Raw genomic sequence first — 13,937 nt, forward strand, 5'->3', positions numbered from 1 at the left:
ACTTGTTGAAGGTCAAGTACTTCAGATGTGGTGAGCTTGGTCACTACAGTACCCAGTATCCTCTCAAGAAGAAGGACAAGGAGGAGAAGTAGGACCAGCAGGCAGCTTCAGCAGAGATTGATAAGCATTCCTCCAGGTTGGAGGAAGACTTCGCCATGTTTGTTGATATACCTCCAGGAGTGAGGTGAGGAGATTTGGTGCTATGGCCCCAGAGTACTACAAATGGGCAGGATCCTTGAGGAGTTCACCTCATGGATCAATACCTTGCTACGGGTGCCCACAGTTTTCAGTAGTAGGATGGATCATTGGCAGTTGATGCAATCAGAGATCGAGTGACAGTTCCAGAGACTAGTAGCAGTCAGATGTTGGGGAGTACAGTGCAGAGTTGGCAGTGGTGCAGTTGGCACAGTGAAGAGTCAACAGCAGTACAATTGGCACAGTGCAGAGTCAGCAATAGCGCAGATTCTTCAGTGACAGTGCAGATACTAGTAGCATTCAGAGACTCGGGTGATAGATGCATTATACTGATCACAGTTGATTAAGTATTTTCGATGCTTTTCAGTTGTAGATGTTGCAGTTGCAGCAGCAACAAATGAGAGGGAGTTGTAGTGCAGATGCAGTGTTCGCAGTAGTTCAGCAGGGTCACCTGCAGCACAAATGCAACAAATATCAGAGTTCCGCAGTGGTTGGTGGGTAGTATGGCCAGATATCAGCAACGTGATAGGAGATGATGCAGAATAGGTGTTGCTACAGGGTGTGCAGTAGCACTATAACACATTCCTCGCTAAGAGGGAGTGTCATTTTTTCGTAGCATCGGATGTGTTCTAGCCATGAAATTTGGTGGAGAGGCTATAATACATGAGACTTATAGAAATTCCGCCTAAAAATGACTTAATTAGATTATTAACCATTTTTTAAATATTTTCGAAGTCTAAACTTAGGGAATATGGTTAATTAATCAGTAGTAATTAAGTCAAGGCATGAATCATCTAGAAAGTCACTCGGATCGATCCAAAGATGATCCTAGACATCGATTATGTTTTAATCTTGGACATTGGTGCTCCAACAAATGATTATAAGAGGAGGTCGATGTGGTGATGGAGAACACACTTGAGAGGTTTGATTTCGTGAGTAGATCGATTTCCAGAGTAGCAGCAGTCAGTTGTTGGAGAGAGAGCCAAAAATCAAAGTAGTAAGAGGGGCAGATACAGTGAAGTCAGAGGAAGATTTTCAGATCCGGTGAGTGCATTTGCACAGAGCCAGAAGAGCCATAGAGAGGCTGACATTGGGGCAACGTAGTAGTCTCTAGAGGCAGTTTCGATTATGTTGGGGAAAGCCGAGTTTCGGTTCCAGAAGATAGATAGAGGTTCTATAGGGCCAGGAGAGACATTTTCCTAGACAACAGCAGACTAGATGGCTTGAGGAGAGGCTGATTCAGATAGAGCACAAAAGGGATTGCGCTAGGGTGACACAGAGCCTGTGCAGAGGCAGTTTGGACAGCTCACTTGGAGCTGCAGTTAGAGCCTTGATTTGCCTGTGGAGTTAGGAAAATTCCTCACTAGATTTTTGCCAATATTTGGCATCCAGATTATACTCGGATTATTTTGATTGTTGCATAATAATAAAACCCTCATCTGCTGCATCGGTTTTCCCAAGTTGGGTTTTTTCGGGGACTTTTGTCCAAAAACAATTGTGTTATTTTATGTGTGTGTGCTAGCATTTCTACCAACGTTTATTCTTCTGTCGTTTTATTTATGTAGGTTGCAATGTGATTTATTCAATATTTGCCATAGCAAACAACAAATAAATTGTTAAAATTAAATTAACAATTAGGAGAATAATTTCTAATTGCTGCAATAGGATTCCAATTTGGAATTTTCACAGTCCTGGGTTCCCCTGCCTTGCCTTTGTCCTTTGTTCTGTGGTTTGCAAGCATGTTTCCCTTTTAGATTCGCAAATCCAAACTCTCTCTTCTTTTGTTTAAATTTATGCTCGATCTTGACAACATATCAATAGGCGACGCCAAGCGAGGAGATGTCCAGGAACTCCATCTCGTCCTGGATGTACTTGTGTAGATAGTCACGGTACTTGAGTACCAAATTCCATTCAAAATCCTTGATACCCAACTTCGTGCGAAGGGTATGAAAAATATTTGTGAACTCTGGCATGTCTTGGTCCCTTCCCTGTCGTAGCGTGGTCCACTTTATGTATTTATCTTCATAGCTCCCGACAGGGTAATATTGTTCCTTGATGGTGTCTCAGAAAGAATTCCAGGTGGGTGCGGCTGCAAATAGTGAGGGTTCACTCTTGTTCTTCTATTCACAGTAGGTTTTCCCACCAATCCTTGACATGGGGGGCAACTTTGAGGAGTACAAAAGCAATATTTTCCTAATTGGAAAAGTCATGAACCGAAATGTATCCTTCCAACAGATTTAACCATCTATCTACGACATCTGCATCTATCTGGCCTTCAAATATGGGAATGTCAAAGTTTACTTGTACCTTAAATGGAGTGGTTCCTCCAGAGTGGCTACTAGATGAAGAAGCGTCTCCTGTGGGTAGCCACCGAAGGATCTGGGCATAGTTATCCATCATCTCGTTCCTTTCTCGCTCGAGGGCTTCCTCGAGCAATGTTTTGAAAAGATCTCCTGCTCCCTCATCTTTCTTTTCTTCTGCCATGGCAGGTCGTTAGGGTTTGCAAGGTTGGTCTTGCAAAGGTTCAACCAGTTCGAGCCCTAACTGCTTATACTCTGACCTCATTGGGGACATGCAAAGAAAAACAGAGAAAGAGAAGACTACTCTAATACCACTGATTCATACTTATACATAAACACTACAGAATACAGATACAAACATAAACACCGAGGTGCAGCAAAAATAAAACTTCATTTCATTAATATCAAAGAACTGAAATATACTTACATACAAAAGAGAAATAAACTAACTTGGGCAATGGTAGCTTATCTCTGAGAAGAGATGTGGCGGCTACATTTCTCTGAATTGTGTTACAATGAGGCTCAAGGGTTTTTTTATTATTGAACAACAAGGGAAAACCCTAAACACCAAAACCCTAACCCCAGGAGATGGAACGCCAAGAGTTTGTGGGTCCCATTGGGGTTAGTTGGGCATCCAACTTCCCCGGGTCGTAACTTGGTCATATGATCTCCATTTGGCGCGTACGATACCTTCTTGGAAAGATCTCTCCAAGTACTACAGGATTTGTCTCAAGCCCTTGCCTATGGCTATGGGCCTGCTATGGACCTCAAAAAAATGCCATTTAGGGGGTCAAAACAGCTCCAGAAGTTCAGGACCTAAAAAATTGCTAAAAATAGTAAATTTTGTTATAATCAAGAAAACAGACGAAACCAACTGGAAATCTAGGTGGAATAGGTGGGTGACCACTAATATCCACTTTGATCATCTAGTCTCGCCCAATGAGTCCCCTCACATGGAATGCTAGATTTTGCGGCAACATAAACAAGGGGTTTTTGTGTGAAAACCTCAAATTGATGTTGAAAACAATATGAGTAAATATTATTGTGAGCAGGTTGTGGAAGAGAAAGTAATTGGGGATCTCTGAAAGGAGAAGCAAAAACAAGCAATACAAGTACAATTTCATGCATATGATGTACAAAATGAGGTAGTGGACCGTACATGTTGATTTTAGATAACAATGGTATGTTCTATGCTTAAGAGCAATTTTACTTCAATTTTCTTATTAGCCCAATATCAATATCCAGTTTAGCAATCACATCAACATGATAGTAAAATGCAGATAGAACATAAACAATAACAGTAGTAGACAAGCCAAGACAAGAGGATACAAGATATGGCACTAGCAAAGGAAAAACCCCAATGTGGGGAAACCCTTGATCGATTCTTCTTATAATTCTTCAAAAGTAGAGCAGAGAGAGAGTACAATATACAATTTTCACTTGCCCAATCAAAGTGAAATCTGACCAGTCAAACAGTAGTAACAGAAAGCCCTAACCAGAAAGTCAACGTTGGTCAATAGGGCAGATTATGACCTCCAAAACAGCTCGGTCAAACTCAGTCAACTCCGCCTCCAACAGCTAGTCAAATCAGCCCAAAAACAGTCCAAAAAACTCTAGTCAAATCTGGTCAACAAAAGTTAATGTTGCAGCAAAACCTTCAATAGTCAATGCTAGTCAAACAACCTCGATTTTTGTGCCCAAAAATGCAGCCTATCCAAAAAGAGATCCCTCACACAAAACTGCAGTCAAAACAGGTCAACGCAAGTCAAAACAATCCTTCTGCAACTTCAGTCAACGCTAGTTAATGCAGGGACAAAAAACCCCTCTTCTTCACACGTGTGGAGAGCTGCTTCTGAAATTCGTACCTAATCAATGAAGGAGAGAAGAATGAGTGTGAGATCAGATGTCAAAATGAGGAGGAGGCTCCTTGTATTTATATGCAATGTTGTGGGCTTGAGGGTGCAATTAGATGATTGGCCGACCTTGACAATTTGTCCATAATCAAAATAAATTCATAATTCCTTTGTACATATCATAATGGAATGATCTTTAATCAATCATACACCTCTTGGAGAGAGGAATCCAATAAAAATATCAGCTGGCTCATATGAGCTGTCCAAGGTGAAGTTTAGCCGTAGTTGCCAAATTTAACACTCCCTCTCAACTAGAGAGAACTTCACTTGCCAAATTGTTTGACAATCTATACCATCCCTGTCTCTGCTTTGCTCTGTTGAACTATGAAGAAAGAAGAAATGATCGAGAATGTGTCATACCATTCTCCACTGACCTGAAGTTAGTCTCCAATAATAGAGAGTGTGTCATACCACTCTTAACTGACTCGAAGTCAGTTTCCATTGATCCCAGATCAATATCAACATCCTAGCATAGGGAGTATGGTAGTACACGATGAATCCATCGGTAGTACTATGGTCCCTATCCTCACTTCCCTACTCATTGGCCAGATAAAAAGTACTTCCCATGAGTCCCAGACTACATCGGTAGGATGTGTCGGCAGGAGAAGGTGAACCACTCATCCTGCTCATATGCCATAGGAGAAGGTGAACCACTCAACCTATGCATATCTCAACATGGGGTATCACAGGGGAAGGTGAACCAATGTTGCGAAAATCGTTATCGAGATTAATTCGGCAAGGGGAAAAAATCGGAAAAAATAAGAAAAAATCGTAAAAATCGGAAAAAAAATCGGGAAAAAATCGTAAAATACAAAAATATTCATTTTTTTTCAATTTTTTTTAATATCTAAAGCATCTACAACATAAAATAAATACATTGACACATAAATATGATAAAAGAAATAATATATAAGATGTTTAATATCATTTCTAGTGCTACATCACACATAACAGTGAATCATGTCCTGCATAGGCAGTTTTGACTCCTGAGTCCCAACTCAGCCTCAAAATATCAACAAAAAATACAATAATGTATCTCATATCATGAGTCATAATGTCATATGCAATGAAATGAACCAAATAACTAATACTATTGATTTCCTCTGCCCCTCTTGCAAGAAAATGCAATAGCTTTCCCTTTAGATGTAGATGCCGGTGGAGTTGGCAGTAGACTCTGTTGTGCTCTAGAAGCTGAAGAACTAGGAGCTACAGGAGGTAAACCACATCCTCTACTGGTGATAGGGGTAGAGCCTGGGTAGGTTGTGTCACCTCCTCCTCTTGTTGCTCCTCCTCCTCCTCCTCCTCTTCATCAACAAATCGGCAAAAAAAAAATCCCAAAAAATTGGGATTTAATCCTGATTTTTTCAAAATGAAAAAATCACTGAATTAATCACGTGATATTATCAGGAAAATGAAAAAATCGCAATTTTTCGATGTTATCGCGATAAAATCTCGATTTTCACAACACTGAGGTGAACCACTCACCATGTACATCGCGCATCATTAGGGGAAGGTGAACCACTCACCCTATGGTCGTTGATCGCTCCAAGAAGTACCCCAAGCCCCCGGGAGCTCCTAGAGCTCAACATCCATCTGATACGGTACCCTCATAAGAGGGTCTCTCCACGACTCCAATTCATTCACAGAAGGTTAAGAATTTGACCTTTCCCAGGGGCTTCATAAGAATATCGACGGCCTGATCATCATTCCCAATTTGTTGGAGCCTTATTGCTCCCCGTTGTACCATATCCCGTATAAAGTGTTACCTGATATCAATATGCTTGGAGCAGTCATGAAACACGGGATTCTCAGAAAGACGAATCCCACTCTGGTTGTCGCAGAAGATCACGGTGGTATCCAGCACATGTCCAAATAGCTCACTAAAGAGCTTCCACAACTAAACAAGCAATGTATTCAGCCTCAGCAGTGCTCAAGGCAACCGACTTTTGCTTCCTGCTCATCCATGATATCGAAGCAAAACCTAGAGAGAAGCAACATCCAGTTGTGATTTTATGATCCACCACACTGCCAGCCTAGTTTGCATCAGAGTAACCATGGAGCCTCACATTCCCAATAGTGTATCTCAATCCATAAGTGATTTTGCCCCGAAGATATCTCAAGAGATTCTTGGTAGCAATCCAATGTATGCGATGAGGCTCGACCTTAAAATGACTCAATGTATTCACTGCAAAACATATGTCCGAATGGGAGTTCACCAAGAACATTAGGGCCCCCACGAGTTGACGATACTTAAAAGGATTTCCCAAATTGAACCCAGCAACACTTCCACATAACTTCTTGAAGTTAAGTTCCATTGGAGTAGTCACGGACTTACAGTCCACCATCCCAAATCTTTCAAGTATCTTCACAATATATTTTCCTTGAGAAAGGAAAATCTCACCTGGCTTTTGCCAGACCTCCAACCCTAGGAAGTAATGCATCAATCCTAGGTCCTTCATCTCAAATTCGAAAGCCAACTCCCTCTTATATTGATGAACAAGAGGGTCTGCACCTGTCAGAAAGAGATCGTCCACATAGAGTACTAAGATGAGAGGTCTATCATTCTCAACCTTAAAATAAAGGTTCGGATCAACTTCACTTCTTGTAAACCCCAGTTTCATCAGATAGTTGTCGATCCTCTCATACCAAGCTCGGGGAGCTTGCTTCAACCCATAGAGGGCTTTCCTTAATGTACATACATGTGTCTGACGATCTTGAATTTCGAACCCCTCAGGTTGTTCTACATAGACTTCCTCCTTAAGTGAACCATGCAAGAAGGCAGTCTTGACATCTATCTTGTGTAGATTCCATCCTTGCAAGGAAACAAGGGCTATAATCGAATGGATGATGGTGTAGCGGGCAACTGGAGCAAATATCTCATCATAATCTACACCTTCCTTTTGAGAGAAGCCTTGAGCAACAAATCTAGCCTTGAATATTTTAGCACTTCCATCAGCTCCATGCTTGATCTTGTAGAGCCATTTCAAGGTGACAACAGATTTGTCCTTGGGTCTAGGGACCACATCCCAGACATCATTCTTCATAATCGACTCATACTCTTCATTCATAGCATCCTTAAAAACTTGGTGCTCCACATCTTCTTCGAACGTGCCAAGCTCAGATTGAAGAATAGTGCTCATTATATTTAAGTACCCTTGGTACCTATTCGGCTTCTTGCTTTTACGAAATGTCCCCTTAGGCACAACATGTCTCTCGGAATCTTCAAGAGTCTCCCTAAACCATGAGGGTCTCCTTTTTTAGGAGGAGGGCTCATGAGGGGGTGGATCAACGGGATCCATTGGTCCTTCAGCATCGGGCATCGGCTCATCCTGCGGTTCTCCCTACTTTCCTGAATCGGCTTCTTTGTCCTTCCTTGGAAGAGGAAGGTTACTAATCTTCCCAAGGGCAACATCCTCATCAAAGGTGACATCATGATTTATCTCCACTTCTCTTTGACCAGGTACATAGATTCTATATGCCTTTGAAGTTTCATTGTAGCCCACAAATGTTCCTTTCTTCCCAGAAGCATCCAATTTGCTTCTCTTTTCTTTCAGCACATGAAAATATACGAGACTACCAAAAATTCTAAAGTGAGAAACATCAGGTTTCTTACTGGTGAAAACTTCTTCGGGAGTTTTGGAGTCCAATGCTTGATGAGGGCATCTAGTTTGAACATAGACGATGGTGTTTGCAACTTCGACCCATAAGAACTTCAGAAGGCTTTGATCATGAAGCATGGCACGAGTGGCTTCTATGATAGAACGGTTCTTCCTTTCAGCAACACCATTTTGGTCAAGATCATATGCAGTAGTAGTCTCCCTCTTAATGCCAGCTTCTCTACAATAATTAATGAACTCATTTGATTCATATTCGGTTCCATTATCGGTCCTTAATATTTTGATCTTCTTCCCGGTTTGATTTTCAACCAAAGCTTTGAAAGAACGAAACCATGAAAATACTTCGTCGTTCTTTTTCAAGAAATATTTCCAAGTCTTGCGAGAGAAATCATCCATAAAGATAGCATAATAAATATCCTCCCAATGAGTTCACGGGCATCATACCAGATAGATCAAAATGAACCAATTGCAATATGTCGATAGTCTTTCTATCACTTGAGGGGAATGGTCCCCTTGTATGCTTTCCTTTGGCACACCCCTGAAAAACACCTTCATGTTATACTTTAAATTCAGGCATACCTGTCACCATCTTCCTCACATCGGGTAGATCCTTATAATGTAGATGAGCAAACAGCTGGTGTCATAATTCAGATTGAAGTGATGTGTCGCAAGATATAGCTCCCAATGGACTTCCTCCAACTTGATATAGGCTATTGACCTTGAATCCAAGTATAATTGCATCTTTAAAATTTTTATTCCACACACATACCTTTCCATCGATGAATGCCACCTTGAATCCTTTGTCCTCCATCGTCGAAATAGGTACCAGGTTCTACTTTAGATCAGGTACATATAGTACTTCTTGTAGATGAATGGTGTTACCTTGATTCAATTGAAAAGTAACATTCCCAACTCCCTTCACAAGATAGATGGCATTGTCTCCAAGGATAATTTCCAAATTTATATCATTTTCAATCAGATTTGAAAGAGCTTCCTTATACCTTGTGAACTGCCTTGAGGCACCACTATCAATCAACCAATATCCCAAAGTGTTCGAATGAGATGCAGTAGAGAGGGCAGATATAAGATAAAATTATTTTTGCTTGTTATCAAGAACATTAGATTCATCATACCTAGTGCTTCTTGATCTCTTGGGAGGGTGACCATTTCCTTCATGAGGAGCGGGAGCATTCCTTTTTCCTCGGTTGTTGAATCTGCCATTCATTTGATTGTTGTTGCCCCGAAATTGTTGTTGTTATGGTTGTCATCATCACGAGATGTATCCCTTCTATTAGGACACTCCCTAGCATAGTGGTCAAACTTGTTACAAATGAAGCATCTTCCATTCCTTTCATTTTTGAAACCCGACCTTCCTTGACATGGCTTGTTTGAACCTGCATTGTTCTTCTTTTTAGCATGAGCGAAGAATGCGGTAGAATCATTCCTATTTGAAGGCATATCTAGTTCCATCATCCTTGTTTCTTCTTGAGAACATCTAGTCAACAATTCTTCAAAACTTGGAATTCTGTCATTGTTAAGAATAGTGGTGTTGAACATGTGTCATTCATGAGGGAGTCCTCCAAGGGAAATGAGAGTAAGCTCCCTATCAGCAATAGCTTCTCCAATCGAAAGAAAATCATTTTTTATCTCAATAATCCTCATGGAGTAGGATTGAATGTCTTCATTTCTTCCCTTCTTTATATCCTTCAACTTGTTCTTGAGGAAAAGAAGTTGGTTTGCATTGCTAGATTTGAACATGCCAACCAACCTATAATATATCTCCTTTGATGTGTTCAAATCTGAGATACAAGCAACTAAATTCTTAAGAATAGAATCCCTAATGATCTTCTTGGCTTTGACTTCACCTTTCTTGTACTTTGTCTTAGCAGTAGTCGGTGCCTTTGAAGGAGGTTCCAAAATCTTTCCCTGCACATAATCCATAACATCTTGCTCTTCTAAAGTCAAATCAAGAGACGTCTTCCATGCATGATAATCAGACATATCATGAAGCTTGTCATCGGAATTGAAGTAGGATGTGCAGGCCAATGACTCTTGTCCTTGATTAGTGATTGCTCCTCTTAGTGATTGCTCTTCTCACTCTTGCTTAGGCCTTGTTTTCACTACAACTTCGATACCATGTTAATTTTAGATAACAATGGTATGTTCTATGCGTAAGAGAAATTTTACTTCAATTTTCTTATTAGCACAGTGTCAATATCCAGTTTAGCAATCACATCAACATGATAGTAAAATGTAGATAGAAGATAAACAATAACAGTAGAAGACAAGACAAGAGGACACAAGATATGGCACCAGCCAGGGACAAACCCCAATGTGGAAAAACCCTTGATCAATTATTCTTATAATTCTTCAAAAATAGAGCAGAGAGAGAGAGTACAATATACAATTTTGACTTGCCCAATCAAAGTGAAATCTGACCAGTCAAATAGCCGTAACAAAAAGCCCTAACTAGAAAGTCAATGCTGGTCAACAGGGCAGATTATGACCTCCAAAACAGCTCAATCTAACTTGGTCAACTCAGTCTCCAACAACTAGTCAAATCAGCCCAAAAACAGTTTGAAAAAGTCCAGTCAAATCTGGTCAACAAAAGTCAATGTTGCAGAGAATCCTTCAGCAGTCAATGTTGGTCAAACAGTGGTCAAATAGCCTAGATTTCTGTGCCCAGAAATGCAGCCTACCCAAACAGAGATCCCTCACACAAAACCGTAGTCAAAACAGGTCAACGCACCTCAAAACAGCCCTTCTGCAACTTCAGTCAACGCTGCAGGGACATAAAACCCTTCTCTTCTTCGCACATGTGGAGAGATGCTTCTGAAATTCGTACCCAATCAATGAAGGAGAGAGAAGAATGAGTGTGAGATGAGATGCCAAAATGAGGAGGAGGCTCCTTGTATTTATATGCAACGTTGTGGGCTTGAGGGTGCAAATTAGATGGCTGGCCGACCTTGACAATTTGTCCATAATCAAAATAAATTCATAATTCCATTTGTACATGTCAGAATGGGATGATCTTTAGATCAATCCTACACCTCTTGGAGAGAGGAATCCAATAACAATATCATCTGTCTCATATGAGCTGTCCAAAGTGAAGTTTGGCCCTAGTTGCCAAATTTAATAGTACATATGTGGAAGAAAGGAAGAAAAGGCAAAAGAATAAGTAGACAATTTTCGTTCAAGTCATCATGGCAATCATTTTGATGGCTAAGGGTGGGCTTAAAAAGCCTAACGAACAATTTTTTCTCTTTAACATGTTTGCTTCATGTGTGGGTGTAATCAAAGAAGACAATATCATATTGAAGATGAAAACTGAAAAAATAAATCATGAAAATACTTTAGTTATATAAAGATATTATTATGTTTGATCAATTTCAAGAAGAAATCAAGTTTCTAGACGAAAACACTAAAGTACAAATGAGAAGTAAAGCACATATACATCCAAAAAATAGACCTCAGGATCTAGGAGAAAAATATTTCAGACTTCCGAGTGAAGTTAACAACAATGAAGACTTTATGGACAGGAGTCCATAAAATAATTTCGTTCCCTCGTACTCTTATGCAGGAGCATCATTTAAATTTATTTTCCCAAGTTGTGATAGGATCTAGAATTTACTAAATTGATCTACCAAGGGACGAGGTTGTTTCTACTAATCAAATAGTGGGAGGAGTTGAGTAGTTTTGGGGATAGTTAGAGATATTTAAGTGACTGGATTTCATATTTTCTAAGAATGGAGGATATGAACCAATCTTTCTTGGTTCAAGCAATTCCTTATTATTCATATAAATACAATTGTTGTAGAATGAATGGATATGCAGAAATGAGTAATAAAAGTTTATAATATTTCTGCGTGTATGGTTTGCATCGTAGTGCAGGACATAAACCGCTTCACTACAAACACATATTCTGTATTTTTGCTCTTGACAACATGACAGATTTCAACACCCGTGACCACTTCAATTGGGTTGGACACAAACATTAAATTACACATCAAATAACCTCAAATGGGTTCGAGAGCTCCAATCCTATAGGGATGACCATGTGGAACTAATCAAAATGAAATAAACAAAGCCTCCGAATGGGAAAACAAAATGCAGACAAAGTTTTGTGGAAATGTTTAATGGTCAGCTGACATCCCAATTCATGCGGAGAATGCAGTTGCCTAACAAACCTGGAGTTATGTTTATATTGACGTTCATGATAGAAAACTAAAAAGAATGACATAAAAGTAACACATTGACAAAATGATAATAATACATAAGCCCATTGACAGAATGACAGAATAGCATATTCTCTTGAAAATAAAAACTCCCCAAGTTTAAGTTCGATCAATAAACACGAATGCTGTTATTACCATCCATAACTGCGTTGGTATAGACGTTTTCTTGCTGTAAATGGGAGAGGACTTTGGGGTTCGATCTAGAGTCGTCTCTGAGCCAGTAATATTGATCATTTCGGACATCTCCAAACATCTCCATGACATGATCTACTTTCTCCGCAATGGGAGGGGTCGGCATCGTCATATTTGATATCTGGGAAGCACTTGAATTTGACAGTGCTGGTGTTCTGCGTTGAATGCTCGGGAAATCGGGAATCCAAAGCACAAGATGCAGCTCTTCCAATTTGCAGCATCAGATCATTTTAATTTGCTTAAAATAGCAAGTGACCTTAGGACGTATTTACCAAAATAGACGTGAGAGTTTGATATGGCATGGACTCTATAGGGTTGGAAGTTGCATGCACTTTGACATTTATTTTGGTTTCGAGTGAATTTGCGTGCACTTTGCCTTATCAAATTATTATTTTAATAATTTGGAAATGTTACAATGATTGGTTTAAAACTGTTTTTTTTTTAATAAAATATAATATAAGAAAGCTGTGGAAAAGGTTTGTAGTTTTTGTATTAAATTTTAGTTAAAATAAATAAATAAAAAATTAACAAATCATTAAACATACGAGCAATCATTTAGTTTAATTTGAACTCTTTACCTTAGTTTCTTTTCTTTCAATAATTCTACACACAACAAGTGTTGTTGTTCTGCATGTGATCATAATGATTGCATCGTGAAGTAGAAAAATGAATAGGACAATGGGAGACTTTTTTTATTAAGGATATACATAATGCAATTGTGAGTGTTTGTTGGGGTGATCATCTAGGACAACTAGTGTCTTCATTACAAACCCTGTATTTATCAACTCTAGATCCTAGAATTTCAAATCCATTTTTAGCACTTGTGATGCTCATATAGCCCTAAAATGTTGCAAAAAAACTTTGGCTTTCTCCTTTGGCCTCTTGTCACATGGAACCCCTCAAGAGCTTTCACAGGAGCCAAAGAGCACCTCAATCTAAGTTCTCTAGCAAAGTTAGGCTCTCTGTAGGTGGGCCAATGGAAACCCTTCAAACATGGAGAAAGAATGAAGCAAAAAGGTTGAAATATGTCGAGCACCATCCTGCCTATATGGTTTTCATAATATTTCTATGTGTAGGCAACATAATGCTCATGCTGCCAAGTGAAGGATATCAAGAAATTAATAGAATGAAATCATATATGTAAATATGTTATTGTTGGCGCAATCGTCATTGGAAAGGTCATTGTGTAGGTTGATGTGCAGGTGGAGAATACCTATGACTATTGTGAGGGGCAAGCTATCACACCCGCACACTGCCACATCAAGTGGTGATCCAAAAACCATATCTACCTGATAACACAAATATGACTTGAATGATGGAGCAATCACTTCCTTGTATCCTCCATTCTCAAGCACTTTCCAATTCCATCAATAACTCAAACATAGACCTTTTGAGGCTGAATTAGTTTCTCTTCCCCCACTTCCCTCCCTCGCCTTCCTTCACTATCCCACTCTCCTCGACTAAACTTTCCATTGATTATATTTT

The 13,937-nt window shown here is 39.7% G+C and overlaps 1 protein-coding gene across 1 annotated transcript in view; it reads right to left on the minus strand.

The window, feature by feature from the left end:
* Positions 1 to 12,745, minus strand: part of LOC149208304 (uncharacterized) — a 356,138-nt gene extending 343,393 nt beyond the window's left edge. The window contains exon 1 of the mRNA XM_089398295.1: positions 12,396 to 12,745. Within this exon, the coding sequence (XP_089254421.1) occupies positions 12,396 to 12,564 (169 nt within the window). The 5' untranslated portion in view covers positions 12,565 to 12,745. The remainder of the gene's footprint in view (positions 1 to 12,395) is intronic.
* Between the last annotated feature and the right edge of the window lie 1,192 nt (positions 12,746 to 13,937).

The sequence above is a fragment of the Pinus tabuliformis genome, chromosome 1_2 (genome assembly GCF_031772625.1).
Source record: "Pinus tabuliformis cultivar Carrire ecotype Pingquan chromosome 1_2, CPIR1, whole genome shotgun sequence".
Classification (NCBI taxonomy): domain Eukaryota; kingdom Viridiplantae; phylum Streptophyta; class Pinopsida; order Pinales; family Pinaceae; genus Pinus; species Pinus tabuliformis.